Raw genomic sequence first — 27,064 nt, 5'->3', positions numbered from 1 at the left:
AATAACGTCGAAGAAATCTAAATTCGTGCATAAAGATAACGGACGCGTGCGGCTCGGTACGAATTAAGCGATATCAATGTCGTTCGAGTTATCGTCATCGTCTGTAGCAGCAACGGCCATCGGCACCATCGGTAACAGCGGAACCATCGACAGCAGAACCATTATATCCATAGGTTTTTTGGGGGGTGAGATCGCGTTAAAACCCACTACCACCCAACTAGTCAGGGTTGTCACGTCAACAGAACATGCCAATTCGTTACTCGTTGGCTTTTAACGACATTTCTATATTTACGCGATCCAACCCAAAAAGAAACCTCTCATGGATATTGGTCGCGAAGGCCTGTGTTAAACAACCATTATCGTTAATAGCGGCAGCACTCATCACCACCACCACCAATGGGCCCACTGCGCACGATGATCAGTCTGTCGTTAGCCGAATACGGCATTTGGTGTGCTATGAAGGCCCATTGCCAAAAACATCGCCGATTGTACATTTGTCGAAAGTGGTGTTATTGACTAATGCGAGGTTTTTTTGTATCGTTAGACGTCGCTATGGTCGCAGTTTGTACAATTGGTGCGCAGGTAAAGCGGCGAGACGTAGGATTTGAATTCGTGACACAGAACGCTGACGTGGATCACAGTGCATCTTTTGTTCATCTACACCGCCTCATTTGACGTCTCTGCCTCCGTGGTACATCTCGTCTCTTTCACTCATCCACGTAGTTTTTCATTCATCTCATTCACGTAGCTTTTTATTCATCTCATTCACTCATCCACAAAGCTTTGCATTTATTCCATTGCGTTTTTCTATTTTCTGTATCACTTCTCAGACGACTAAGATCTCTTTATCTGTTCTCTCAAAACATCTCTTGCTAGTTACTGCAGATCCTTGGCTGGACATACATTTCATGACATCACATTAATAGTGGCGTGTAAAACTACACGCAAGCATACGCACACTTCACTGTGCGAGTGGATTTTCTGGGACCCTCATCAGCGGCTCCTTATGGTTGAACTCTTGACATCATACCAGGGATATGAAACCTAACACCCATCCAGAGGCATCTCTCAATGATCCTTCACCTCACGTCTCCTTTCCCCTCCATGCGCCTCCCTTCACGTCGCCAGGTTTCCCTGCATGTTCATTCGCCTCTCCATTTCTCTTCATATCCACGATTCTATCAAGGCTCCTTTCTCCTGCCAGTCTCCACCTCCCCATGCCACTACCATAACTGACTCGCCCATCCATCAGATCAACATGTCATTTATTATTTAAAATAAAAACCCCACATGCAAATACGCGAACACATTTCCCCCCCCCCCCCATATAACGTTCAACAGACTGCTGTAGCAAGTGTTGTTAGCGAGCACCTATTAAGATTGGCATAAAACACATGTACACACATAAACGGGGGACATGGGAATGCTTGGGGGAAGGAAGATTTGGGGCGATTATATACAACACTTGAATGAGGAGACTCTTCCTGCCCGTGTTGGCGTCACAGCTCGAGTCAGGCGGTTGTTGTAGTTCACGTTCAGGGGTAGACGCAAGGCTGTGCTGATGCCCGGAGGACTGATTAGGCTCGGTGGTTAGGCTTAGGGCAGTTTTGCAAATTCCACTTGCCAGCCACAAAAGCACTTTAACATTTCGTTATTATTCGTTGACGTAACAAATCAAATAACACTGCACATACCTGATAATTGGTGAACACTAGACGTGAACAAGGAGCACACCGATTGAAAAAAACGCTACACAGCGGGGATTTGCAATGGACATTTTCAAATCATTAAGCACGTTTAGTGTGCAAGGACGATGCGTATCTGAACGGTGAATAGTAATCACTGCAGATCTACGCACTGCGGTGAGCAGGGGGGGATTAGGAGCGGGGATAATTATCGCAATGACTTTAGCGTCCCCTCTACGTTCGATCAGGCGAGGGTCAACGTTGAGAAGAGTTGTTGGCCGGTGGGAATGTTGGCAAGGGGGGCTTAGCGCAAGCAGTTCTGCGAGAGCCTCCCCGTATTGGTGCCCCCCAGCTGCTGCTGCTTCTTCTTCTTCCGCGACTCGTCCCCCTGGAAGCAGCGCCACAAGCGCAGGCTCTCATCGGCGCCAACTGACATCACGGAGGATCCGTCGGGGCTCGCTACAACCTGCAGCACGCGCTCTGTATGGCCTACGGGGGAGGGAGAGACACGGGATAGTCACACAAGGTGGAGGAGACAGGGACACGGGGGTTAGACGTGGATCATGGGGAAGGGATGGGGACGAGGCAGAGACGTACGCGCGGGGAGAAAGACAATTTGGCGGTGTGGTTGTTTGTATCCTTTAATTAACCAGATGAGATAAACCCACGGAGTGACGTGAAACATCACTGGCTTTCTTTCAAGGACGACCTGGGATATGAACTTGTGTTCCCCCCATGACCAGTGTCCCTGCGGGAAATGCAAGTGGCCGGATAGACACGAGTGTGTGTATCCCCCTATGGTCCTGTGCGTCCCGTCTTCGTATGCCCCTATTTTGCCTCGTGTGTCACTTACTCTTTAGCTCGGTGCTGGACATCATGGCCGGGTAAACTCTTAAGCACCGTTTACCCCCATTTGTCTTAGGTTGTTCCAATGCTCATTATCTCAGGAATGGGCATGTATGTATGATGGACTTCTTTCATACCATATGTAGCCAACCGTGCTAATCAGGTGCGGGGAAGGACGAACTAAACACAAAAAGCAGTTCTAAACAAAAAAGCAGTTATAAAGAAATCATGACCAGGCACATTTATATTGTCCCCCCCCCACCTCATGTTGCTATCTCCACATTTGTCCTTGTGTGCTCGTGTGCTCCCATACCTAAGAGCTCGGCGATGGGCACCATCGCTGGGTAGGCCCACAGTGTGAGTTGGTTCTTGGCGTAGCCATGGGCGGAGAGCAGCTCTTTGTGCTCGCTCGACCACAAGACGGAGCACACCTGGGCGGGGGAACGAGTCGTTAACACGCGTCCGCGTGTCTTCGTGCCTGAGACACACAATGTACACGGCACTGAGACATTGCTACCGAGTCTCGTGTCCCCCATTCTCGCAGAGCATCTCCCTCGTGTCTGTGTGTCCATGCCTGAGACTTAGCGTCCACTGCGTTGAAGCAGATTCCCGTGTTGATATTCCACAGGCGAATGTGGTGGTCGTTTGTTCCACCCCCACTCGCCAGCAAACTCGCTTGCCATGGACACCACGCGAGTGCCTGTAGACAAAAAGACACACATTCAGACACGAAGAGACAGACAAAATATTCTTCATTTAGCCTCTCAGATTGTTGAGGCCAGTGCCAACATCGCACACCTATTCGGTCTAGCACGGCACATCACGACAGCAGCCTTTGTCTCCCCATTGCTGATGTTCAGACACCGCACCAGGAAGGCATGGAAGGCTTGAGTTGACCTCGAGGAGCTCAGGACCAATTCAGATATCGCTTGCAACCGATGTTAGCTGTAGCCGGGAATCGAACTCGGGATTCCGGGTTTGGAGCGCAGTGCGCTTTGCAATGCACGACTGCTCAAAAGAAGCACAGAGATAGTGTGTTAGTGTACGTCACACACTCGGCGTACACACGTTGCACGCTGTGGCTCATGGGGTGGAGTCGGGAGGGCAGGTGATCCATCTTCCAGTTCTAAGTTAACCCATAACACCTCGGACCTGTCCCAAGATCTCTTGCCAGCAAGCCTTCAACACTTCACATGACCTGCAAAATGTACAAAGGCCATCTGTGCTTTTGATATGTTTCTGTACTATTTTTTTTGTTTTGATGGGGTTTTTTTACAGACGAACACTGCGGTGATGTTTCCACTACTTAGCGGCCGTTATAGTAATTGGCTCGGCACACGTCGGCGAGCGTGTGTGTCAACGTGTCTGTTGTGCCAGCATGTCACTGCGTGCGTGTCCCTGCCTTGACGGCGGCCGTGTGCTGCTGGAGGGAGTGGAGGGGTGCCGAGGATGTGGTGCCGTTGGCCCACACGAGGAGGTTGTTGTCGTTGCTTCCGCTGGCCAGCAGGCGTCCGCCAGGGGACCACGCCAAGCCGCACACCTCCTGAGAGTGGCCACTCAGTGTGGCGACGTGATGCTGCACCATCCGCACGTCATGGTGGTGGATCTGACCCGAGCGGGACCCACTACAACAACCGCAGCCATAACCGCAAAGTTTACAAAAAAACTACAACCGCCACGGCCACAACAAGGAACGGCAATGTAGTGTGACGCCACCCGGATGTCGAGGTGCTGGATCTTACCCAAGTTGAGAGCCACAACCCGTCACTACAACACCAGTGTCAACCACCACAACCACAACAAGTGTGCGTGTGTGTGTGCGCTTAAGCACTTGCCTTGACAGGAGGTGTCCGTTCCAGGACAGGGAGCTCACACGCCCCGAGTGGCCCTGCATATTCCTTAAACACTTGTTGCGCTCCACGTCCCAGATCTACACGTGCAAACACACACACACACGGACACCCACACGATAGGTGCGTGTGCACACACGCACGGGGACAAACACGGGGACACAGACGCACACGCAAAAATATACAATGGGGAGACACAGGCACACACGCAAATCGATATAGACGCATACAAGTCACAGCACCAATAAAAAGCCCACCTGCTCACTTCCCATAATCCTCTGCTCTCCACCCCTTACCCCAGAAGTCTCATTTTTGGCATTTTCCCCATTAACCCCTTCTCCCCCACCGGTCACTTGCTCCACACTCCCCTTCCAGAATGCCCTGCTCCTTGAAATATCCCAGAATCTTCTGCTCCCGGCCCCTTTCCAGAATGTTGTGCTCATTACCTGCACGGTTTTGAAACTTGTTCCTATGGCGATGATGTTGCCTCCAGTTGGTACCCATGAGACGGACGAGGGGTAATCCTGCCCCTCCATCTGATACGCGGGCAGAGACACAGCGCACAAACACGGCACGGCCTTAACACCTTTCTCACGCTCAAGTTCCCGGTGTGCATGTGCTGCCTCACGGCACCCTGTCTGCTTTTCACAAGAACACAACACTGCCCCCGTATCCCCATGCATCCATGAATGAGCCTGTTTTCCATTCGTCTGTGCGTGTCTGCATTTGAGCATCTCTGCATGTCTGTGTCGACCCATGCATGTGTTCCAGTACGAGGAGCGGTCGTGTAGTGATTAGCGGGCTGCGTTATAAACCCGGCGACCCAAGTCCGATTTCCGCTCACCGTTAACACAAATGACAATTCTCTGAACCAATCATGCGGCTCCCCTAAGCAGACTCAACATAAAATGAGTACCCGGTGCTCATCACCCATAGGGAGACAAAGGCGGCCAAGTCTGGTGCTAGTCACCCACCCCCTTGTGTGCCATTGCCAGTGCTCTCTAATAGCACTTGCCCCAAAAGTATGTTAAGGCTATATGGGGGGGATCTTTGTATTTTTGACCCAGTATCTCTCCGCATGCCTTCATGTGCTGGGTCACATTCCCCGTTTCTGCGTCCCACAGATACGTCCCAAACTGGCCCAGCGCCACACACACGACGTTGTCCACACTCCAGTCCAGCGGGTTGAGGTCTGCACACACGGGGGTACAGGGTCACAGGTCAGGATAAGGGTTAAAACTTTTAGTTCAGGACTAAATTGTGTTGTGTATATATATGCATCTACATTACACATAAACATGGGTAAATATGGATTTTAAATGATGCCGGTTTTGCGATTCAGGACAGGTCTAGATTTAATAACTCGTTAATTACTCCCAAGTCCAGCGGTTCTCAACCCACGGGTCATACCCCCGACGGGAGAACAAGGCTATAGTTGTGGCGGGGAGGGTGGTGGTGTCGCAGGCTGCAGCGTGGATACTGTGCAGGATAATTGTAGAATGCATGAGGAGAACGTCAGTGCCATATTGTGGCGACGACACTAATACACAATGTGAGGCAAAATGCCAAACTAACACCCCATTTACTAGGTGCGTGGACGTAATCTCGGTGTTGTGGTCTTAGTAATTGGTCAGGGTGGGCACGTGGGGGACCAGCCGTTTTGATTGTGGGGCACTCGAATCTAAAAATATTAATTTGCTGCTATAAATTTCCACGTGATAAGCCACTTTGTTGAGCTATGATTTGTGGCCAGGGTGCTGCTTAAAAATAAGTTAATAGCTCAGTGGGCTTTACCTGGTAAGTTTAACTTGTGTATATACTAATTGATTTGTTTACCTTATCTATATATTGCACTCCCTGCGTGTTTTTATATTGTTTGTTGTTGTAGCATTCTGACCAGTCCCTACTGGACATCTGTAAAAATACAGCTGTATAGCTCATTGGATTCCTCCAGGATGAATAAATATTTAGATTCTGATGCGAGACGTACATTATGGGCCACATTCTTAGTCACGGATCAGCTCTGGCTTGAGGCGCTGATGTTTCTTTCAAACATGGATCAACGGCTCAGCTTCATCTCATCGAAATCCTGAGCATGCTGGGACCATGCTCACAGCTGGCTAAAGTTAAGCACGCTCACTTGAGCCAAGGCTGAGCTGAGCATAGCTCTGGCCAAGGGGTTTATTCTGACCGGAAGGAACCATGGATCTATGGTAACGATGATGAGCTATTCACATGTGCCTGCGTATGTGTGTATGCACGTGTGTGTATGCGTGTGCACGCGTATCTCACAGAAGTCATTGCGGACGGCCGGCGCGTCGAGCACGCGCTCGGGCTGCGTGGGTATGTGTCGCTTCTTCTTGAGCAGGGAGAGGGGTGTGTAGCCCTGCTGGGAGTACAGCACCTTCTGTGTGTTGCTGTAGCCTTAGGGGACAACCACAACAATATTAACCACAGCAAATGCCGTGACCACATTCACCACGAATGCTACGAACACAGCCCTGGAGGGAGTACAGCAACTTGCCGGCGTCGATGTACCAGGGGGAACCACTCACAGCCACATACACAGTTCCCTTCTCCCCCCCCACGTGTCTCCGTCGTCGATCTACATCCCCCTGTACCCCAGTCTCCCCCCCATGTCCTTCTCTCCATTTTCATGTCTCTGCCTTGCCCCGACACCTTTACCGTCCCCATGTCTTGTCTATCCCACAAGTTATCTTTCCCACTATGCCCCTGTGTCCCCACCAACACATCAAATCCACTACTCAACTGCAGATCCCCGTGTCTTCCACTATCTCTCCACGTAGCCTGTCTTACCCTCGGGTACAGGTGGCGCGGGTCCCTGGTAGCGTAAGATTCGTGCTTTCTCCACATCCACGCCGCTCAGCAGATGCATCATCGCCGCCTGCTTCTCCTACACACGGAAAAATAAACATGGAGCAGTGTTCCCTTGTCCCCACCTCCGTTGCTGTAACGATGTCTCGTGTTCTCCCATGTGTCCCCAGGGCGTGGAGGAATGAAGCAGACTCGTCAAAACACGAGGCCGATTGCCTGCCACCTCCGAGCATCTTCGTGTGTCCCGTGACCGTCAATGGGATGGAGACACCGTCGTATCTTGAGACTAGGTGGCTTGACCAGATCCATGTGTTTATATGAACCATGACTCCGTGCTTCCCACGTGTCTCTTTGAGACACGTGGAAGTAGCCTGCCACCTCCATTACAGCGTGTGATCCCGTGTCCGTCTCTTTGAGACACAAAGTAGCTTGTTACCTCCATGTGTCTATGTTCTGTATACCTAATGAGTCTTAGTGTGTCCCCATGTGTCCCCGTGTGTCCACGTGTGTCCCCTTGTGTCCCCGTGTGTCCCCGTGTGTCCCCGTGTGTCCCCGTGTGTCACCGTGCCTTCAGTGGAGATGCTGTTTCTTCTCGAGATACGAGGTAGCTCGCCACCTCCATATTTTTGCTGTTGCGCACGGGGATGAATCGGTCACAGAACTTGCCATGCGGAGTGCGGGGGGCACGACCTGGAGTTTGGGCACACACAGCTGGCATTCATGGCAAATGTGTACACAGACAGTAAACACACAGCAAAGATAATACAGAGAGAATACATATATATGGCGATGCGTACACAAGCGTGCATACAGACCACACGCCGCACATTTCACACATTCAAACACCACAATCAGACACCATATGCACAAAACCACAGACTATATATATGTATATTGAACTTCTTTCGCACCGTACATAGCCACATCACACTCACCAGGTGAGCTCTTGCCCTTGGCCCCAGGCGTGTTCTGGCACTTGGACGTGGGAGTGCGTCCTGGCGTGCGGCTGGTGCTATTGGTGCGGCTAGTCCCCTTCATTGGTGACACTGACATGCTGCTGTTGTTGTTGCTGCTGTTGTGGGCGCCAGGAGGGGCTGGCATGCCCAAGCTTCCCACCGTGCTCGTGTTCGCGGACGCCGCCTTGCGCTGCCAACGCGGCTGGGGACCCGAGGAAATCGGGGCATCCAGCTTCAGCAAGCGGCTCACGTCACTCTCAAACGAGAACTGCGACATCCTGAGACACGCGTAGTCATGCAGCGAGATATTAATAAAAGCGGTGATGTACATCAGCTCTCAAATTTCAGCAGGACATGATCTTTCTCTCAAAGGGCACTCCTGGAACATCCTCAGATAGATGGAGACACAAGGAAACAGGCATGACTTATCTCATAGATAAAAAGTTTTACATCTTCAGACACACAGACATGGGGAGACATAAGAAATCTCAAACAAGACCTCAGATACGTGGGGACAAAGCCCCAGACTAGCGAGGCGAACGATGTCAAGCTCCCAAGTGAAGCAGTTGTGTGCAAGTCATCCAACACACAATACATTGAGAAATCATTGTCAGAATAAGGCCTTCTCAGACTATGTCTTTGATTGTGTTATTATGTTAACCATACTTCACCATGTTGGTCAGAGTGGGACCAATTAATGAGAGGTGTGCTGGCCAGGTCAGTGTAGTTACCCCACCTGGTTTGGTCAGCTTGGATGCTGGAGAGAATGTAAATACAGATAGAAAGACGCAAGGAGATGCGAATTGTCACTGGTGCACCCTGAGACAAGGGTGCGGTGTCGCCACAACCAATGGCAAGCGGGTCCGGATTTACATGCCGATATTAGAGCCAGCAACAGGCATGTAGTAACAATGCTCGATTAAAGCTGGCATTATTTTCCAATCAACCAAAAAAATTTGAATTACTGTCCTCAGGGCCCTTGAAAAATGCCAACCGCTCATACATTCTAATAATTGCTGAAGGTGGGAAACTCCATACAAGGGCAACCCCAGCGTCACGTGGCTAATGACAATGTCACCAAGCCCTGCCCATCACCTCCCATCCAGTGTTAGATGTGTTTAATTGGATAACCGGGCTCCAGCAGAACTGATTATATTGATTCTTATACACGCATGAACTGTTTAAATAAATTTAGACTAATTGGGCGAATCTTGTACAGCCATCTTGGCAATCCGCTGCAAAATGCGATTCCGTGGTGGCGCGTGAATCATAGGTGTTATTTGGCCATACTTCACGCTGGTCAGTGCAGATTTGTGAGGAGCTGAGCATCGTGCAGTAACAAATATTTAGCTGCGCTGCCTTCCGCTGTCTACAATGTCACAATGATGCATTTCTGTAACACCTACTTTGTGCACGGTCGTGAATCCAGAGAAACATTAGAGTTTATTTCCGCAGTCAGGACCCAATGAGCTGTAGGCCCCTCGATTTCATGGACCTCCAGGCTAAAATCTGCTTAGGTTTGGCGTCTCAGATCAAGTGAAATCGGGCACGTTATGGGTGATTTGGCGGAACTCATAAGACAGCCGAACCAAAAAGGGGCCAGGTGCGGGATTAAGGAATTGGGGATGCATCCGTTGCATATGCAGTCACATTTAAGAGATACGATCAATCAAAGGACTTAAGAGATGGAGACTTGTGGAACTGAATAAGTGTGCGTGTATCGGTGCATCCCGGTGATGCGCGCCAAGCCGACGCCTTCCGCGAGCCGCACTGGCTCGGCACGGCTCGGTTGTGCCAGTCGAAAAAGAGAGACACACCGACGTACACTGTAAGGTGGGGGCGGCGGCTCGCTTTAAAAAGGCACCCGGGCAATGACGCAAATCGCTTCGGGGCAACGCTCTTCCCAGGACACTTCTTCTTAAACGTCGATAAGCGTTACAAATCTTATTGTAGATTAAAGTGGCCCGATCCACCCCAAGTCTCCGTAACGCGCTTTAATAACAAGCCTTCGTTCCGAGCCATCGCCACCTGGCCACCGTGTGTGCTTTTATTCCGGACTTGGGTCACAATTTTAACAAGGCAAGCGACGTAAGCATATATTATATTCTTGGTTCTTCCGGTAAAGTCACGTAGCAGGGGAAACAATAAAATAATAAAAATATAAAACAATAAAATTATATTTATTGTTTTATATTTTATTTATTGTTTTATATTTTTTTTATTATTTTATTGTGTCCCCTTCTATGCGGCTTTACCGAAAGAACCAAGAATATGAATCCCTGCAGTCACGAAAGCTTTAAATCAAATGCATATATATAATAAAACGGTGGGCTCCACCAACCACTCACCCACGCTCGTATATATGAAAAAAACAAATCAACAATGCATCCACCTCACAAAACCAACATAACCAAAACAAATACACACTCGTCCGTCGCTACAGAGCCATCCACACATCGCAACCATGAAAACAAAGACCCCGTACAGCCTTAATATACTTTATACAGCCTTAATATACTTTATACAGCCTTAATATACTTTATACAGCCTTAATATACTTTATACAGCCTTAACAGACTTTATACAGCCCGTCACCCTCGTTGCGGCGGTGTTCTACAACACTGCCTACCGGGTAACTCATTAGGCCGAGTCGACCTAGGGGAGGGCTCCCCAGGACCGGTTCGGATAATGATCACCAATGGTGTTGCCCGTGAATCAGACTCCTGCGGTATAAATAAAATATTCCGACTCTAAACCGGGTCGACGTCGTAGCACATTCTGTAAGCGAGCCGCTGCACTTTCACACAACCATACAGCGGCCGCAGCCATCACAAATCCCAACCTACGATCACAGCCCACCACACTATGACATCACCCACGATAAAACTATAAGCGAACCCACGATAATAACCACCACACGACCACTGCAATAACTGCACGCGCGCATAAAAAAAAACATCACCGCACAATGAGATCAACCACGCAACACACCACAGCAAAAAAAATCACCACGATGGCAACCATTGTAACCACCATCAGACATCCTCCTCACCTCTCAAGAGACGGATGCTGCCGACACGCCGTGTCTTTGTATGAGCGCGTATGCCTCTCAAGAGCCTCTCGAGTCCGTGTCTCTCGAGCGGCGGCGGCTTGTCTCACTCGGGGTCCCGTCTCCGTGTCACAGCAGATCGTGTGGCGCGCGCCTCACGCCGCCCTCTCTCGCCTGTGTCTCTCTCAGGAGAATGACCGCTCGGTATCTCTGTTGTCTCTCCGTCTTGTGCCTCTTGTACTGTCTCTCTCTCTCTGTACTGTGTCTCTGTCTCTCTACGATGCCCAACCCACGTGTTCAACGGAAGCGCAGACGCCCCTCTCGTAACGGACGCTTCGCGCTGATTGGCTGCGCATTTTTTAAAACTGCGGCTCTCGATTGGTCAAGGACGCCAAGGACCCCGGCCCCCCCCTCCCACGTGGTTTAGGAGGCCACGGAGAACGCCTGACGCGAGCAGCGGTCGCCACGGCAACCGCCGGCGTCGCGGTTTTCTCGGGTTCAGTTTAACACGGGGGAGGGCTGTCGCGTCCAATATCATCCATAATACAGGCTTTCTCTTTGGGGGGGTTGGATCGCGTACATATATAAAGTGTCTTCTTGGTTCTTTCGGTAAAGTCACGTAGAATGGAAGTAAAATAAAATATATTTTTATTTATTTTATTATGTTTTATTTTTATTATTTTATTGTTTCCCTTCTACGTGACTTTACCGAAAGAACCAAGAAGATGAATCCCTGCGGTCACGAAAGCTTTAAATCGAAGTATAAAGTGTGTCGTTAAACCCGCCACCACCCGACACAGGCAATTAGTAAGGTTTGTCACGTAAACAGTCTGTTAAGGCGATACGCGGGGTTGTTTGGTGTTAATGTATAGTTCTGTTTAGCTCATATACCGTAATGCAAATCTATTGTGAAGGGGCCCCACGCGACCGCGCCTGAGAATAACGAGAAGGCCGTCTTTGTCTCTCCCAGCCGCAGACATCCCTCGTGAGCACGTGAAGGATGAACAGCAGAGACTAAAGTGACCCTTGAGCACGTGAAGGATGAACAGCAGAGACTAAAGTGACCCTTGAGCACGTGAAGGATGAACAGCAGAGACTAAAGTGACCCTTGAGCACGTGAAGGATGAACAGCAGAGACTAAAGTGACCCTTGAGCACGTGAAGGATGAACAGCAGAGACTAAAGTGACCCTTGAGCACGTGAAGGATGAACAGCAGAGACTAAAGTGACCCCCCCCCACCGTCACCATCAACCTCCACACATCCACGGGGTGCGCAGTGCGAGGCCGACTCGCTTTTTTTCAATCCCACAATGCACTGGGGCTGGAACAACGAGACTTAAAATCCATTCAAGTATCTGCACAATAAGCACATTTTAGACGCGAAAACTGTGATTATCCTTAAAATAATTATAGTAATATTAGTTTCAAATGTTTGTGAGCACGATTGTTAGTAAAGTATTTAAAATAAAATAACACCAATTTTGTGGTGCCCATAGGGTAAATTAGTACCGTTGGTGCAGTACTATAAATGCCGGTCGTGACACTAGTGTGTGCTGTACTTGCTCCGGCAGTACATATACTAAAATTGGAACGATACAGAGAAGATTAGCATGGCCCCTGCGCAAGGATGACACGCAAATTCGTGAAGCGTTCCATATTTTATCACATTTTAATTCACATTCCTGTACCTAATGGCAAACAAGCGTTGCTGAATTTATTGGCTTACACGAATGATACACTACGCGTCTTCAGGATTTCAGCTGCTTGGCATGACACAGATCTGGGGGCTGGCTAGGAAGTACAGCAAGTATGTTCGCGTACCCGTCTGTGCAGATATTAGAGCGTTAGACTCATCTTTGGAGTTTTCCTGGCCACGTTGGTTTCTTCTTGAATTAAAAACTGCACTGCGGTGCTCCCTCAAATATATAAATTATTTGGTGATACTGCGTTGGCCCTTGCTCGAAACGTCGCCTATGTATTACTTTTCCTACGTGCTGCATGTACAAATGTGCAAATAAGCACGGCTTTGACCCGTCAGTAAATTCAAACTGCCTCTGACCCAGGACATCTTTGTGACATCCATGAAGGCACCTCCAGTGTGCCCACGTGTTCTATCCCACAATGCACTTCGGCATAAGACATGCAATTGAATCCCAACAAATATGTGCTCAATATACACACTTCTTGAACGTAAAGTACAATTAAAGTTGCAATGACATATCTATAATATAAGAATATAATGTTTTGTGAGTATCACTGCTAACACGTTGATCTTTATAAACAATAAAACCTATTTTACAGGCCCCATATTGAAAATGGTATTGGTAGTGTGGTGGTACAAATACCTGTCGTGACACTCGTGTGTTCTGTACTTGCTCCGGCAGTACATATACTAAAATTGGAACGATACAGAGAAGATTAGCATGGCCCCTGCGCAAGGATGACACGCAAATTCGTGAAGCGTTCCATATTTTATTACATTTTAATTCACCTTCCTGTACCTAATGGCAAACAAGCGTTGCTGAATTTATTGGCTTACACGAATGATACACTACATGTCTTCAGGATTTCAGCTGGTTGGCATGACACAGATCTGGGGGCTGGATAGGAAGTACAGCAAGTATGTTCGCGTACCCCTCTGTGCAGATATTAGAGCGTTAGACTCATGTTTGGAGTTTTCCTGGCCACGTTGGTTTCTTCTTGAATTAAAAACTGCACTGCGGTGCTCCCTCAAATATATAAATTATTTGGTGATACTGCGTTGGCCCTTGCTCGAAACGTCGCCTATGTATTACTTTTCCTACGTGCTGCATGTACAAATGTGCAAATAAGCACGGCTTTGACCCGTCAGTAAATTCAAACTGCCTCTGACCCAGGACATCTTTGTGACATCCATGAAGGCACCTCCAGTGTGCCCACGTGTTCTATCCCACAATGCACTTCGGCATAAGACATGCAATTGATTCCCAACAAATATGTGCTCAATATACACACTTCTTGAACGTAAAGTACAATTAAAGTTGCAATGACATATCTATAATATAAAAAATTATAATGTTTTGTGAGTATCACTGCTAACACGTTGCTCTTTTTAAACAATAAAACCTATTTTACAGCCCCCATATTGAAAAGGATGTTGGTACTTTGGTGTTACAAATACCTGTCGTGACACTCGTGTGTTCTGTACTTGCTCCGGCAGTACATATACTAAAATTGGAACGATACAGAGAAGATTAGCATGGCCCCTGCGCAAGGATGACACGCAAATTCGTGAAGCGTTCCATATTTTATCACATTTTAATTCACATTCCTGTACCTAATGGCAAACAAGCGTTGCTGAATTTATTGGCTTACACGAATGATACACTACGCGTCTTCAGGATTTCAGCTGCTTGGCATGACACAGATCTGGGGGCTGGCTAGGAAGTACAGCAAGTATGTTCGCGTACCCGTCTGTGCAGATATTAGAGCGTTAGACTCATCTTTGGAGTTTTCCTGGCCACGTTGGTTTCTTCTTGAATTAAAAACTGCACTGCGGTGCTCCCTCAAATATATAAATTATTTGGTGATACTGCGTTGGCCCTTGCTCGAAACGTCGCCTATGTATTACTTTTTCTACGTGCTGCATGTACAAATGTGCAAATAAGCACGGCTTTGACCCGTCAGTAAATTCAAACTGCCTCTGACCCAGGACATCTTTGTGACATCCATGAAGGCACCTCCAGTGTGCCCACGTGTTCTATCCCACAATGCACTTCGGCATAAGACATGCAATTGATTCCCAACAAATATGTGCTCAATATACACACTTCTTGAACGTAAAGTACAATTAAAGTTGCAATGACATATCTATAATATAAAAAATTATAATGTTTTGTGAGTATCACTGCTAACACGTTGCTCTTTTTAAACAATAAAACCTATTTTACAGCCCCCATATTGAAAAGGATGTTGGTACTTTGGTGTTACAAATACCTGTCGTGACACTCGTGTGTTCTGTACTTGCTCCGGCAGTACATATACTAAAATTGGAACGATACAGAGAAGATTAGCATGGCCCCTGCGCAAGGATGACACGCAAATTCGTGAAGCGTTCCATATTTTATCACATTTTAATTCACATTCCTGTACCTAATGGCAAACAAGCGTTGCTGAATTTATTGGCTTACACGAATGATACACTACGCGTCTTCAGGATTTCAGCTGCTTGGCATGACACAGATCTGGGGGCTGGCTAGGAAGTACAGCAAGTATGTTCGCGTACCCGTCTGTGCAGATATTAGAGCGTTAGACTCATCTTTGGAGTTTTCCTGGCCACGTTGGTTTCTTCTTGAATTAAAAACTGCACTGCGGTGCTCCCTCAAATATATAAATTATTTGGTGATACTGCGTTGGCCCTTGCTCGAAACGTCGCCTATGTATTACTTTTTCTACGTGCTGCATGTACAAATGTGCAAATAAGCACGGCTTTGACCCGTCAGTAAATTCAAACTGCCTCTGACCCAGGACATCTTTGTGACATCCATGAAGGCACCTCCAGTGTGCCCACGTGTTCTATCCCACAATGCACTTCGGCATAAGACATGTAATTGAATCCCAACAAATATGTGCTCAATATACACACTTCTTGAACGTAAAATACAATTAAAGTTGCAATGACATATCTATAATATAATTTTTTTATAATGTTTTGTATCACTGCTAACACGTTGCTCTTTTTAAAAAATAAAACCTATTTTACAGACCCCATATTGAAAAAGGTATTGGTAGTGTGGTGGTACAAATACCTGTCGTGACACTAGTGTGTTCTGTACTTGCTCCGGCAGTACATATACTAAAATTGGAACGATACAGAGAAGATTAGCATGGCCCCTGCGCAAGGATGACACGCAAATTCGTGAAGCGTTCCATATTTTATCACATTTTAATTCACATTCCTGTACCTAATGGCAAACAAGCGTTGCTGAATTTATTGGCTTACACGAATGATACACTACGCGTCTTCAGGATTTCAGCTGCTTGGCATGACACAGATCTGGGGGCTGGCTAGGAAGTACAGCAAGTATGTTCGCGTACCCGTCTGTGCAGATATTAGAGCGTTAGACTCATCTTTGGAGTTTTCCTGGCCACGTTGGTTTCTTCTTGAATTAAAAACTGCACTGCGGTGCTCCCTCAAATATATAAATTATTTGGTGATACTGCGTTGGCCCTTGCTCGAAACGTCGCCTATGTATTACTTTTCCTACGTGCTGCATGTACAAATGTGCAAATAAGCACGGCTTTGACCCGTCAGTAAATTCAAACTGCCTCTGACCCAGGACATCTTTGTGACATCCATGAAGGCACCTCCAGTGTGCCCACGTGTTCTATCCCACAATGCACTTCGGCATAAGACATGCAATTGAATCCCAACAAATATGTGCTCAATATACACACTTCTTGAACGTAAAGTACAATTAAAGTTGCAATGACATATCTATAATATAAGAATATAATGTTTTGTGAGTATCACTGCTAACACGTTGATCTTTATAAACAATAAAACCTATTTTACAGGCCCCATATTGAAAATGGTATTGGTAGTGTGGTGGTACAAATACCTGTCGTGACACTCGTGTGTTCTGTACTTGCTCCGGCAGTACATATACTAAAATTGGAACGATACAGAGAAGATTAGCATGGCCCCTGCGCAAGGATGACACGCAAATTCGTGAAGCGTTCCATATTTTATTACATTTTAATTCACCTTCCTGTACCTAATGGCAAACAAGCGTTGCTGAATTTATTGGCTTACACGAATGATACACTACATGTCTTCAGGATTTCAGCTGGTTGGCATGACACAGATCTGGGGGCTGGATAGGAAGTACAGCAAGTATGTTCGCGTACCCCTCTGTGCAGATATTAGAGCGTTAGACTCATGTTTGGAGTTTTCCTGGCCACGTTGGTTTCTTCTTGAATTAAAAACTGCACTGCGGTGCTCCCTCAAATATATAAATTATTTGGTGATACTGCGTTGGCCCTTGCTCGAAACGTCGCCTATGTATTACTTTTCCTACGTGCTGCATGTACAAATGTGCAAATAAGCACGGCTTTGACCCGTCAGTAAATTCAAACTGCCTCTGACCCAGGACATCTTTGTGACATCCATGAAGGCACCTCCAGTGTGCCCACGTGTTCTATCCCACAATGCACTTCGGCATAAGACATGCAATTGATTCCCAACAAATATGTGCTCAATATACACACTTCTTGAACGTAAAGTACAATTAAAGTTGCAATGACATATCTATAATATAAAAAATTATAATGTTTTGTGAGTATCACTGCTAACACGTTGCTCTTTTTAAACAATAAAACCTATTTTACAGCCCCCATATTGAAAAGGATGTTGGTACTTTGGTGTTACAAATACCTGTCGTGACACTCGTGTGTTCTGTACTTGCTCCGGCAGTACATATACTAAAATTGGAACGATACAGAGAAGATTAGCATGGCCCCTGCGCAAGGATGACACGCAAATTCGTGAAGCGTTCCATATTTTATCACATTTTAATTCACATTCCTGTACCTAATGGCAAACAAGCGTTGCTGAATTTATTGGCTTACACGAATGATACACTACGCGTCTTCAGGATTTCAGCTGCTTGGCATGACACAGATCTGGGGGCTGGCTAGGAAGTACAGCAAGTATGTTCGCGTACCCGTCTGTGCAGATATTAGAGCGTTAGACTCATCTTTGGAGTTTTCCTGGCCACGTTGGTTTCTTCTTGAATTAAAAACTGCACTGCGGTGCTCCCTCAAATATATAAATTATTTGGTGATACTGCGTTGGCCCTTGCTCGAAACGTCGCCTATGTATTACTTTTTCTACGTGCTGCATGTACAAATGTGCAAATAAGCACGGCTTTGACCCGTCAGTAAATTCAAACTGCCTCTGACCCAGGACATCTTTGTGACATCCATGAAGGCACCTCCAGTGTGCCCACGTGTTCTATCCCACAATGCACTTCGGCATAAGACATGTAATTGAATCCCAACAAATATGTGCTCAATATACACACTTCTTGAACGTAAAATACAATTAAAGTTGCAATGACATATCTATAATATAATTTTTTTATAATGTTTTGTATCACTGCTAACACGTTGCTCTTTTTAAAAAATAAAACCTATTTTACAGACCCCATATTGAAAAAGGTATTGGTAGTGTGGTGGTACAAATACCTGTCGTGACACTAGTGTGTTCTGTACTTGCTCCGGCAGTACATATACTAAAATTGGAACGATACAGAGAAGATTAGCATGGCCCCTGCGCAAGGATGACACGCAAATTCGTGAAGCGTTCCATATTTTATCACATTTTAATTCACATTCCTGTACCTAATGGCAAACAAGCGTTGCTGAATTTATTGGCTTACACGAATGATACACTACGCGTCTTCAGGATTTCAGCTGCTTGGCATGACACAGATCTGGGGGCTGGCTAGGAAGTACACCAAGTATGTTCGCGTACCCGTCTGTGCAGATATTAGAGCGTTAGACTCATGTTTGGAGTTTTCCTGGCCACGTTGGTTTCTTCTTGAATTAAAAACTGCACTGCGGTGCTCCCTCAAATATATAAATTATTTGGTGATACTGCGTTGGCCCTTGCTCGAAACGTCGCCTATGTATTACTTTTCCTACGTGCTGCATGTACAAATGTGCAAATAAGCACGGCTTTGACCCGTCAGTAAATTCAAACTGCCTCTGACCCAGGACATCTTTGTGACATCCATGAAGGCACCTCCAGTGTGCCCACGTGTTCTATCCCACAATGCACTTCGGCATAAGACATGCAATTGATTCCCAACAAATATGTGCTCAATATACACACTTCTTGAACGTAAAGTACAATTAAAGTTGCAATGACATGTCTATAATATAAAAAATTATAATGTTTTGTGAGTATCACTGCTAACACGTTGCTTTTTTTAAACAATAAAACCTATTTTACAGCCCCCATATTGAAAAGGATATTGGTACTTTGGTGTTACAAATACCTGTCGTGACACTCGTGTGTTCTGTACTTGCTCCGGCAGTACATATACTAAAATTGGAACGATACAGAGAAGATTAGCATGGCCCCTGCGCAAGGATGACACGCAAATTCGTGAAGCGTTCCATATTTTATCACATTTTAATTCACATTCCTGTACCTAATGGCAAACAAGCGTTGCTGAATTTATTGGCTTACACGAATGATACACTACGCGTCTTCAGGATTTCAGCTGCTTGGCATGACACAGATCTGGGGGCTGGCTAGGAAGTACAGCAAGTATGTTCGCGTACCCGTCTGTGCAGATATTAGAGCGTTAGACTCATCTTTGGAGTTTTCCTGGCCACGTTGGTTTCTTCTTGAATTAAAAACTGCACTGCGGTGCTCCCTCAAATATATAAATTATTTGGTGATACTGCGTTGGCCCTTGCTCGAAACGTCGCCTATGTATTACTTTTCCTACGTGCTGCATGTACAAATGTGCAAATAAGCACGGCTTTGACCCGTCAGTAAATTCAAACTGCCTCTGACCCAGGACATCTTTGTGACATCCATGAAGGCACCTCCAGTGTGCCCACGTGTTCTATCCCACAATGCACTTCGGCATAAGACATGCAATTGAATCCCAACAAATATGTGCTCAATATACACACTTCTTGAACGTAAAGTACAATTAAAGTTGCAATGACATATCTATAATATAAGAATATAATGTTTTGTGAGTATCACTGCTAACACGTTGATCTTTATAAACAATAAAACCTATTTTACAGGCCCCATATTGAAAATGGTATTGGTAGTGTGGTGGTACAAATACCTGTCGTGACACTAGTGTGTTCTGTACTTGCTCCGGCAGTACATATACTAAAATTGGAACGATACAGAGAAGATTAGCATGGCCCCTGCGCAAGGATGACACGCAAATTCGTGAAGCGTTCCATATTTTATTACATTTTAATTCACCTTCCTGTACCTAATGGCAAACAAGCGTTGCTGAATTTATTGGCTTACACGAATGATACACTACATGTCTTCAGGATTTCAGCTGGTTGGCATGACACAGATGTGGGGGCTGGATAGGAAGTACAGCAAGTATGTTCGCGTACCCCTCTGTGCAGATATTAGAGCGTTAGACTCATGTTTGGAGTTTTCCTGGCCACGTTGGTTTCTTCTTGAATTAAAAACTGCACTGCGGTGCTCCCTCAAATATATAAATTATTTGGTGATACTGCGTTGGCCCTTGCTCGAAACGTCGCCTATGTATTACTTTTCCTACGTGCTGCATGTACAAATGTGCAAATAAGCACGGCTTTGACCCGTCAGTAAATTCAAACTGCCTCTGACCCAGGACATCTTTGTGACATCCATGAAGGCACCTCCAGTGTGCCCACGTGTTCTATCCCACAATGCACTTCGGCATAAGACATGCAATTGATTCCCAACAAATATGTGCTCAATATACACACTTCTTGAACGTAAAGTACAATTAAAGTTGCAATGACATATCTATAATATAAAAAATTATAATGTTTTGTGAGTATCACTGCTAACACGTTGCTCTTTTTAAACAATAAAACCTATTTTACAGCCCCCATATTGAAAAGGATGTTGGTACTTTGGTGTTACAAATACCTGTCGTGACACTCGTGTGTTCTGTACTTGCTCCGGCAGTACATATACTAAAATTGGAACGATACAGAGAAGATTAGCATGGCCCCTGCGCAAGGATGACACGCAAATTCGTGAAGCGTTCCATATTTTATCACATTTTAATTCACATTCCTGTACCTAATGGCAAACAAGCGTTGCTGAATTTATTGGCTTACACGAATGATACACTACGCGTCTTCAGGATTTCAGCTGCTTGGCATGACACAGATCTGGGGGCTGGCTAGGAAGTACAGCAAGTATGTTCGCGTACCCGTCTGTGCAGATATTAGAGCGTTAGACTCATCTTTGGAGTTTTCCTGGCCACGTTGGTTTCTTCTTGAATTAAAAACTGCACTGCGGTGCTCCCTCAAATATATAAATTATTTGGTGATACTGCGTTGGCCCTTGCTCGAAACGTCGCCTATGTATTACTTTTTCTACGTGCTGCATGTACAAATGTGCAAATAAGCACGGCTTTGACCCGTCAGTAAATTCAAACTGCCTCTGACCCAGGACATCTTTGTGACATCCATGAAGGCACCTCCAGTGTGCCCACGTGTTCTATCCCACAATGCACTTCGGCATAAGACATGTAATTGAATCCCAACAAATATGTGCTCAATATACACACTTCTTGAACGTAAAATACAATTAAAGTTGCAATGACATATCTATAATATAATTTTTTTATAATGTTTTGTATCACTGCTAACACGTTGCTCTTTTTAAAAAATGAAACCTATTTTACAGACCCCATATTGAAAAAGGTATTGGTAGTGTGGTGGTACAAATACCTGTCGTGACACTAGTGTGTTCTGTACTTGCTCCGGCAGTACATATACTAAAATTGGAACGATACAGAGAAGATTAGCATGGCCCCTGCGCAAGGATGACACGCAAATTCGTGAAGCGTTCCATATTTTATCACATTTTAATTCACATTCCTGTACCTAATGGCAAACAAGCGTTGCTGAATTTATTGGCTTACACGAATGATACACTACGCCTCTTCAGGATTTCAGCTGCTTGGCATGACACAGATCTGGGGGCTGGCTAGGAAGTACACCAAGTATGTTCGCGTACCCGTCTGTGCAGATATTAGAGCGTTAGACTCATCTTTGGAGTTTTCCTGGCCACGTTGGTTTCTTCTTGAATTAAAAACTGCACTGCGGTGCTCCCTCAAATATATAAATTATTTGGTGATACTGCGTTGGCCCTTGCTCGAAACGTCGCCTATGTATTACTTTTCCTACGTGCTGCATGTACAAATGTGCAAATAAGCACGGCTTTGACCCGTCAGTAAATTCAAACTGCCTCTGACCCAGGACATCTTTGTGACATCCATGAAGGCACCTCCAGTGTGCCCACGTGTTCTATCCCACAATGCACTTCGGCATAAGACATGCAATTGATTCCCAACAAATATGTGCTCAATATACACACTTCTTGAACGTAAAGTACAATTAAAGTTGCAATGACATATCTATAATATAAAAAATTATAATGTTTTGTGAGTATCACTGCTAACACGTTGCTTTTTTTAAACAATAAAACCTATTTTACAGCCCCCATATTGAAAAGGATGTTGGTACTTTGGTGTTACAAATACCTGTCGTGACACTCGTGTGTTCTGTACTTGCTCCGGCAGTACATATACTAAAATTGGAACGATACAGAGAAGATTAGCATGGCCCCTGCGCAAGGATGACACGCAAATTCGTGAAGCGTTCCATATTTTATCACATTTTAATTCACATTCCTGTACCTAATGGCAAACAAGCGTTGCTGAATTTATTGGCTTACACGAATGATACACTACGCGTCTTCAGGATTTCAGCTGCTTGGCATGACACAGATCTGGGGACTGGCTAGGAAGTACAGCAAGTATGTTCGCGTACCCGTCTGTGCAGATATTAGAGCGTTAGACTCATCTTTTGAGTTTTCCTGGCCACGTTGGTTTCTTCTTGAATTAAAAACTGCACTGCGGTGCTCCCTCAAATATATAAATTATTTGGTGATACTGCGTTGGCCCTTGCTCGAAACGTCGCCTATGTATTACTTTTCCTACGTGCTGAATGCACAAATGTGCAAATAAGCACGGCTTTGACCCGTCAGTAAATTCAAACTGCCTCTGACCCAGGACATCTTTGTGACATCCATGAAGGCACCTCCAGTGTGCCCACGTGTTCTATCCCACAATGCACTTCGGCATAAGACATGCAATTGAATCCCAACAAATATGTGCTCAATATACACACTTCTTGAACGTAAAGTACAATTAAAGTGGCAATGACATATATATAATATAAAAAATATAATGTTTTGTGAGTATCAATGCTAACACGTTGCTCTTTTTAAACAAAAAAACCGATTTTACAGGCCCCATATTGAAAAGGATCTTGGTAGTGTGGTGGTACAAATACCTGTCGTGACACTAGTGTGTTCTGTACTTGCTCCGGCAGTACATATACTAAAATTGGAACGATACAGAGAAGATTAGCATGGCCCCTGCGCAAGGATGACACGCAAATTCGTGAAGCGTTCCATATTTTATCACATTTTAATTCACATTCCTGTACCTAATGGCAAACAAGCGTTGCTGAATTTATTGGCTTACACGAATGATACACTACGTGTCATCAGGATTTCAGCTGGTTGGCATGACACAGATCTGGGGGCTGGCTAGGAAGTACAGCAAGTATGTTCGCGTACCCGTCTGTGCAGATATTAGAGCGTTAGACTCATGTTTGGAGTTTTCCTGGCCACGTTGGTATCTTCTTGAATAAAAAACTGCACTGTGGTGCTCCCTCAAATATATAAATTATTTGGTGATACTGCGTTGGCCCTTGCTCGAAACGCCGCCTATGTATTACTTTTCCTACGTGCTGCATGTAAAAATGTGCAAATAAGCACGGCTTTGACCCGTCAGTAAATTCAAACTGCCTCTGACCCAGGACATCTTTGTGACATCCATAAAGGCACCTCAAGTGTGCCCACGTGTTCTATCCCACAATGCACTTCGGCATAAGACATGCAATTGAATCCCAACAAATATGTGCTCAATATACACACTTCCTGAACGTAAAGTACAATTAAAGTGGCAATGACATATCTATAATATAAAAAAATATAATGTTTTGTGAGTATCACTGCGAACACGTTGCTCTTTTTAAACAATAAAACCGATTTTACAGGCCCCATTTTGAAAAGGGTAGTGGTAGTGTGGTGGTACAAATACCTGTCGTGACACTCGTGTGTTCTGTACTTGCTCCGGCAGTACATATACTAAAATTGGAACGATACAGAGAAGATTAGCATGGCCCCTGCGCAAGGATGACACGCAAATTCGTGAAGCGTTCCATATTTTATCACATTTTAATTCACATTCCTGTACCTAATGGCAAACAAGCGTTGCTGAATTTATTGGCTTACACAAATGATACACTACGTGTCTTCAGGATTTCAGCTGGTTGGCATGACACAGATCTGGGGGCTGGCTAGGAAGTACAGCAAGTATGTTCGCGTACCCGTCTGTGCAGATATTTGAGCGTTAGACTCATGTATGGAGTTTTCCTGGCCACGTTGGTTTCTTCTTGAATTAAAAACTGCACTGTGGTGCTCCCCCAAATATATACATTATTTGGTGATACTGCGTTGGCCCTTGCTCGAAACGTCGCCTATGTATTACTTTTCCTAAGTGCTGCATGTACATATGTGCAAATAAGCACGGCTTTGACCCGTCAGTAAATTCAAACTGCCTCTGACCCAGGACATCTTTGTGACATCCATGAAGGCACCTCCAGTGAACCCACGTGTTCTATCCCACAATGCACTTCGGCATAAGGCATGCATTTGAATCCCAACAAATATGTGCTCAATATACACACTTCTTGAACGTAAAGTACAATTAAAGTGGCAATGACATATATATAATATAAAAAATATAATGTTTTGTGAGTATCACTGCGAACACGTTGCTCTTTTTAAACAATAAAACCGATTTTACAGGCCCCATTTTGAAAAGGGTAGTGGTAGTGTGGTGGTACAAATACCTGTCGTGACACTCGTGTGTTCTGTACTTGCTCCGGCAGTACATATACTAAAATTGGAACGATACAGAGAAGATTAGCATGGCCCCTGCGCAAGGATGACACGCAAATTCGTGAAGCGTTCCATATTTTATCACATTTTAATTCACATTCCTGTACCTAATGGCAAACAAGCGTTGCTGAATTTATTGGCTTACACAAATGATACACTACGTGTCTTCAGGATTTCAGCTGGTTGGCATGACACAGATCTGGGGGCTGGCTAGGAAGTACAGCAAGTATGTTCGCGTACCCGTCTGTGCAGATATTTGAGCGTTAGACTCATGTATGGAGTTTTCCTGGCCACGTTGGTTTCTTCTTGAATTAAAAACTGCACTGTGGTGCTCCCCCAAATATATACATTATTTGGTGATACTGCGTTGGCCCTTGCTCGAAACGTCGCCTATGTATTACTTTTCCTAAGTGCTGCATGTACATATGTGCAAATAAGCACGGCTTTGACCCGTCAGTAAATTCAAACTGCCTCTGACCCAGGACATCTTTGTGACATCCATGAAGGCACCTCCAGTGAACCCACGTGTTCTACCCCACAATGCACTTCGGCATAAGGCATGCATTTGAATCCCAACAAATATGTGCTCAATATACACACTTCTTGAACGTAAAGTACAATTAAAGTGGCAATGACATATATATAATCTTAAAAATATAATGTTTTGTGAGTATCAATGCTAACACGTTGCTCTTTTTAAACTAAAAAACCGATTTTACAGGCCCCATATTGAAAAGGATCTTGGTAGTGTGGTGGTACATATACCTGTCGTGACACTTGTGTGTTCTGTACTTGCTCCGGCAGTACATATACTAAAATTGGAACGATACAGAGAAGATTAGCATGGCCCCTGCGCAAGGATGACACGCAAATTCGTGAAGCGTTCCATATTTTATCACATTTTAATTCACATTCCTGTACCTAATGGCAAACAAGCGTTGCTGAATTTATTGGCTTACACGAATGATACACTACGTGTCTTCAGGATTTCAGCTGGTTGGCATGACACAGATCTGGGGGCTGGCTAGGAAGTACAGCAAGTATGTTCGCGTACCCGTCTGTGCAGATATTTGAGCGTTAGACTCATGTATGGAGTTTTCCTGGCCACGTTGGTTTCTTCTTGAATTAAAAACTGCACTGTGGTGCTCCCCCAAATATATACATTATTTGGTGATACTGCGTTGGCCCTTGCTCGAAACGTCGCCTATGTATTACTTTTCCTAAGTGCTGCATGTACATATGTGCAAATAAGCACGGCTTTGACCCGTCAGTAAATTCAAACTGTCTCTGACCCAGGACATCTTTGTGACATCCATGAAGGCACCTCCAGTGAACCCACGTGTTCTATCCCACAATGCACTTCGGCATAAGGCATGCATTTGAATCCCAACAAATATGTGCTCAATATACACACTTCTTGAACGTAAAGTACAATTAAAGTGGCAATGACATATCTATAATATAAAAAAATATAATGTTTTGTGAGTATCACTGCGAACACGTTGCTCTTTTTAAACAATAAAACCGATTTTACAGGCCCCATTTTGAAAAGGGTAGTGGTAGTGTGGTGGTACAAATACCTGTCGTGACACTCGTGTGTTCTGTACTTGCTCCGGCAGTACATATACTAAAATTGGAACGATACAGAGAAGATTAGCATGGCCCCTGCGCAAGGATGACACGCAAATTCGTGAAGCGTTCCATATTTTATCACATTTTAATTCACATTCCTGTACCTAATGGCAAACAAGCGTTGCTGAATTTATTGGCTTACACAAATGATACACTACGTGTCTTCAGGATTTCAGCTGGTTGGCATGACACAGATCTGGGGGCTGGCTAGGAAGTACAGCAAGTATGTTCGCGTACCCGTCTGTGCAGATATTTGAGCGTTAGACTCATGTATGGAGTTTTCCTGGCCACGTTGGTTTCTTCTTGAATTAAAAACTGCACTGTGGTGCTCCCCCAAATATATACATTATTTGGTGATACTGCGTTGGCCCTTGCTCGAAACGTCGCCTATGTATTACTTTTCCTAAGTGCTGCATGTACAT

General features: G+C 45.4%; 1 protein-coding gene and 18 non-coding genes across 20 annotated transcripts; 18 read left to right on the top strand and 1 right to left on the bottom strand.

Moving 5' to 3' along the window:
* Positions 1-1,248: 1,248 nt before the first annotated feature.
* Positions 1,249-11,573, bottom strand: CDC20 (cell division cycle 20). 2 transcript variants are annotated; one of them, XM_076066130.1, is made up of 12 exons: positions 11,225-11,573; positions 8,152-8,450; positions 7,785-7,927; positions 7,199-7,295; positions 6,674-6,805; positions 5,464-5,573; positions 4,828-4,917; positions 4,367-4,461; positions 3,934-4,156; positions 3,106-3,231; positions 2,845-2,962; positions 1,249-2,174 (listed from the first exon to the last, which is right to left on the bottom strand). In XM_076066130.1, exons 2-12 carry the CDS (start codon positions 8,447-8,449, stop codon positions 1,990-1,992), a joined length of 1,617 nt encoding a protein of 538 aa, XP_075922245.1. In that variant the 5' UTR covers position 8,450; positions 11,225-11,573; the 3' UTR covers positions 1,249-1,989. The 2 variants fall into 2 exon arrangements, with proteins under 2 accessions (XP_075922245.1, XP_075922249.1); XM_076066134.1 differs by having other exon boundaries at positions 7,785-7,906; positions 11,225-11,572.
* Positions 11,574-12,776: 1,203 nt separating this feature from the next.
* On the top strand, positions 12,777-12,883 carry LOC142925351 (U6 spliceosomal RNA). The gene has a single exon (XR_012942331.1). It is a non-coding gene; the product is annotated as a U6 spliceosomal RNA (small nuclear RNA).
* A 706-nt stretch (positions 12,884-13,589) lies between these two features.
* On the top strand, positions 13,590-13,696 carry LOC142925349 (U6 spliceosomal RNA). Its single transcript, XR_012942329.1, has one exon. It is a non-coding gene; the product is annotated as a U6 spliceosomal RNA (small nuclear RNA).
* Positions 13,697-14,404: 708 nt separating this feature from the next.
* On the top strand, positions 14,405-14,511 carry LOC142925348 (U6 spliceosomal RNA). Its single transcript, XR_012942327.1, has one exon. It is a non-coding gene; the product is annotated as a U6 spliceosomal RNA (small nuclear RNA).
* A 708-nt stretch (positions 14,512-15,219) lies between these two features.
* LOC142925347 (U6 spliceosomal RNA) lies at positions 15,220-15,326 on the top strand. Its single transcript, XR_012942326.1, has one exon. It is a non-coding gene; the product is annotated as a U6 spliceosomal RNA (small nuclear RNA).
* A 705-nt stretch (positions 15,327-16,031) lies between these two features.
* On the top strand, positions 16,032-16,138 carry LOC142925346 (U6 spliceosomal RNA). Its single transcript, XR_012942325.1, has one exon. It is a non-coding gene; the product is annotated as a U6 spliceosomal RNA (small nuclear RNA).
* A 706-nt stretch (positions 16,139-16,844) lies between these two features.
* On the top strand, positions 16,845-16,951 carry LOC142925344 (U6 spliceosomal RNA). The gene has a single exon (XR_012942323.1). It is a non-coding gene; the product is annotated as a U6 spliceosomal RNA (small nuclear RNA).
* Positions 16,952-17,659: 708 nt separating this feature from the next.
* LOC142925342 (U6 spliceosomal RNA) lies at positions 17,660-17,766 on the top strand. Its single transcript, XR_012942316.1, has one exon. It is a non-coding gene; the product is annotated as a U6 spliceosomal RNA (small nuclear RNA).
* Positions 17,767-18,471: 705 nt separating this feature from the next.
* Positions 18,472-18,578, top strand: LOC142925341 (U6 spliceosomal RNA). Its single transcript, XR_012942314.1, has one exon. It is a non-coding gene; the product is annotated as a U6 spliceosomal RNA (small nuclear RNA).
* A 708-nt stretch (positions 18,579-19,286) lies between these two features.
* LOC142925340 (U6 spliceosomal RNA) lies at positions 19,287-19,393 on the top strand. The gene has a single exon (XR_012942313.1). It is a non-coding gene; the product is annotated as a U6 spliceosomal RNA (small nuclear RNA).
* Positions 19,394-20,099: 706 nt separating this feature from the next.
* LOC142925337 (U6 spliceosomal RNA) lies at positions 20,100-20,206 on the top strand. Its single transcript, XR_012942312.1, has one exon. It is a non-coding gene; the product is annotated as a U6 spliceosomal RNA (small nuclear RNA).
* Positions 20,207-20,914: 708 nt separating this feature from the next.
* LOC142925334 (U6 spliceosomal RNA) lies at positions 20,915-21,021 on the top strand. Its single transcript, XR_012942307.1, has one exon. It is a non-coding gene; the product is annotated as a U6 spliceosomal RNA (small nuclear RNA).
* A 705-nt stretch (positions 21,022-21,726) lies between these two features.
* On the top strand, positions 21,727-21,833 carry LOC142925333 (U6 spliceosomal RNA). Its single transcript, XR_012942304.1, has one exon. It is a non-coding gene; the product is annotated as a U6 spliceosomal RNA (small nuclear RNA).
* Positions 21,834-22,541: 708 nt separating this feature from the next.
* LOC142925332 (U6 spliceosomal RNA) lies at positions 22,542-22,648 on the top strand. The gene has a single exon (XR_012942302.1). It is a non-coding gene; the product is annotated as a U6 spliceosomal RNA (small nuclear RNA).
* Positions 22,649-23,355: 707 nt separating this feature from the next.
* Positions 23,356-23,462, top strand: LOC142925331 (U6 spliceosomal RNA). Its single transcript, XR_012942301.1, has one exon. It is a non-coding gene; the product is annotated as a U6 spliceosomal RNA (small nuclear RNA).
* A 708-nt stretch (positions 23,463-24,170) lies between these two features.
* Positions 24,171-24,277, top strand: LOC142925330 (U6 spliceosomal RNA). The gene has a single exon (XR_012942300.1). It is a non-coding gene; the product is annotated as a U6 spliceosomal RNA (small nuclear RNA).
* Positions 24,278-24,984: 707 nt separating this feature from the next.
* On the top strand, positions 24,985-25,091 carry LOC142925329 (U6 spliceosomal RNA). Its single transcript, XR_012942299.1, has one exon. It is a non-coding gene; the product is annotated as a U6 spliceosomal RNA (small nuclear RNA).
* A 707-nt stretch (positions 25,092-25,798) lies between these two features.
* On the top strand, positions 25,799-25,905 carry LOC142925328 (U6 spliceosomal RNA). Its single transcript, XR_012942298.1, has one exon. It is a non-coding gene; the product is annotated as a U6 spliceosomal RNA (small nuclear RNA).
* A 708-nt stretch (positions 25,906-26,613) lies between these two features.
* LOC142925327 (U6 spliceosomal RNA) lies at positions 26,614-26,720 on the top strand. Its single transcript, XR_012942297.1, has one exon. It is a non-coding gene; the product is annotated as a U6 spliceosomal RNA (small nuclear RNA).
* Positions 26,721-27,064: the final 344 nt, after the last annotated feature.

The sequence above is a fragment of the Petromyzon marinus genome, chromosome 1 (genome assembly GCF_048934315.1).
Source record: "Petromyzon marinus isolate PM22_M1 ecotype Great Lakes invasive population chromosome 1, UKy_Petmar_22M1.pri1.0, whole genome shotgun sequence".
Taxonomy (NCBI): domain Eukaryota; kingdom Metazoa; phylum Chordata; class Hyperoartia; order Petromyzontiformes; family Petromyzontidae; genus Petromyzon; species Petromyzon marinus.
The sequence above is the reverse complement of the archived record's forward strand: the minus strand, read 5'-3'. Positions and strand labels throughout refer to the sequence as shown.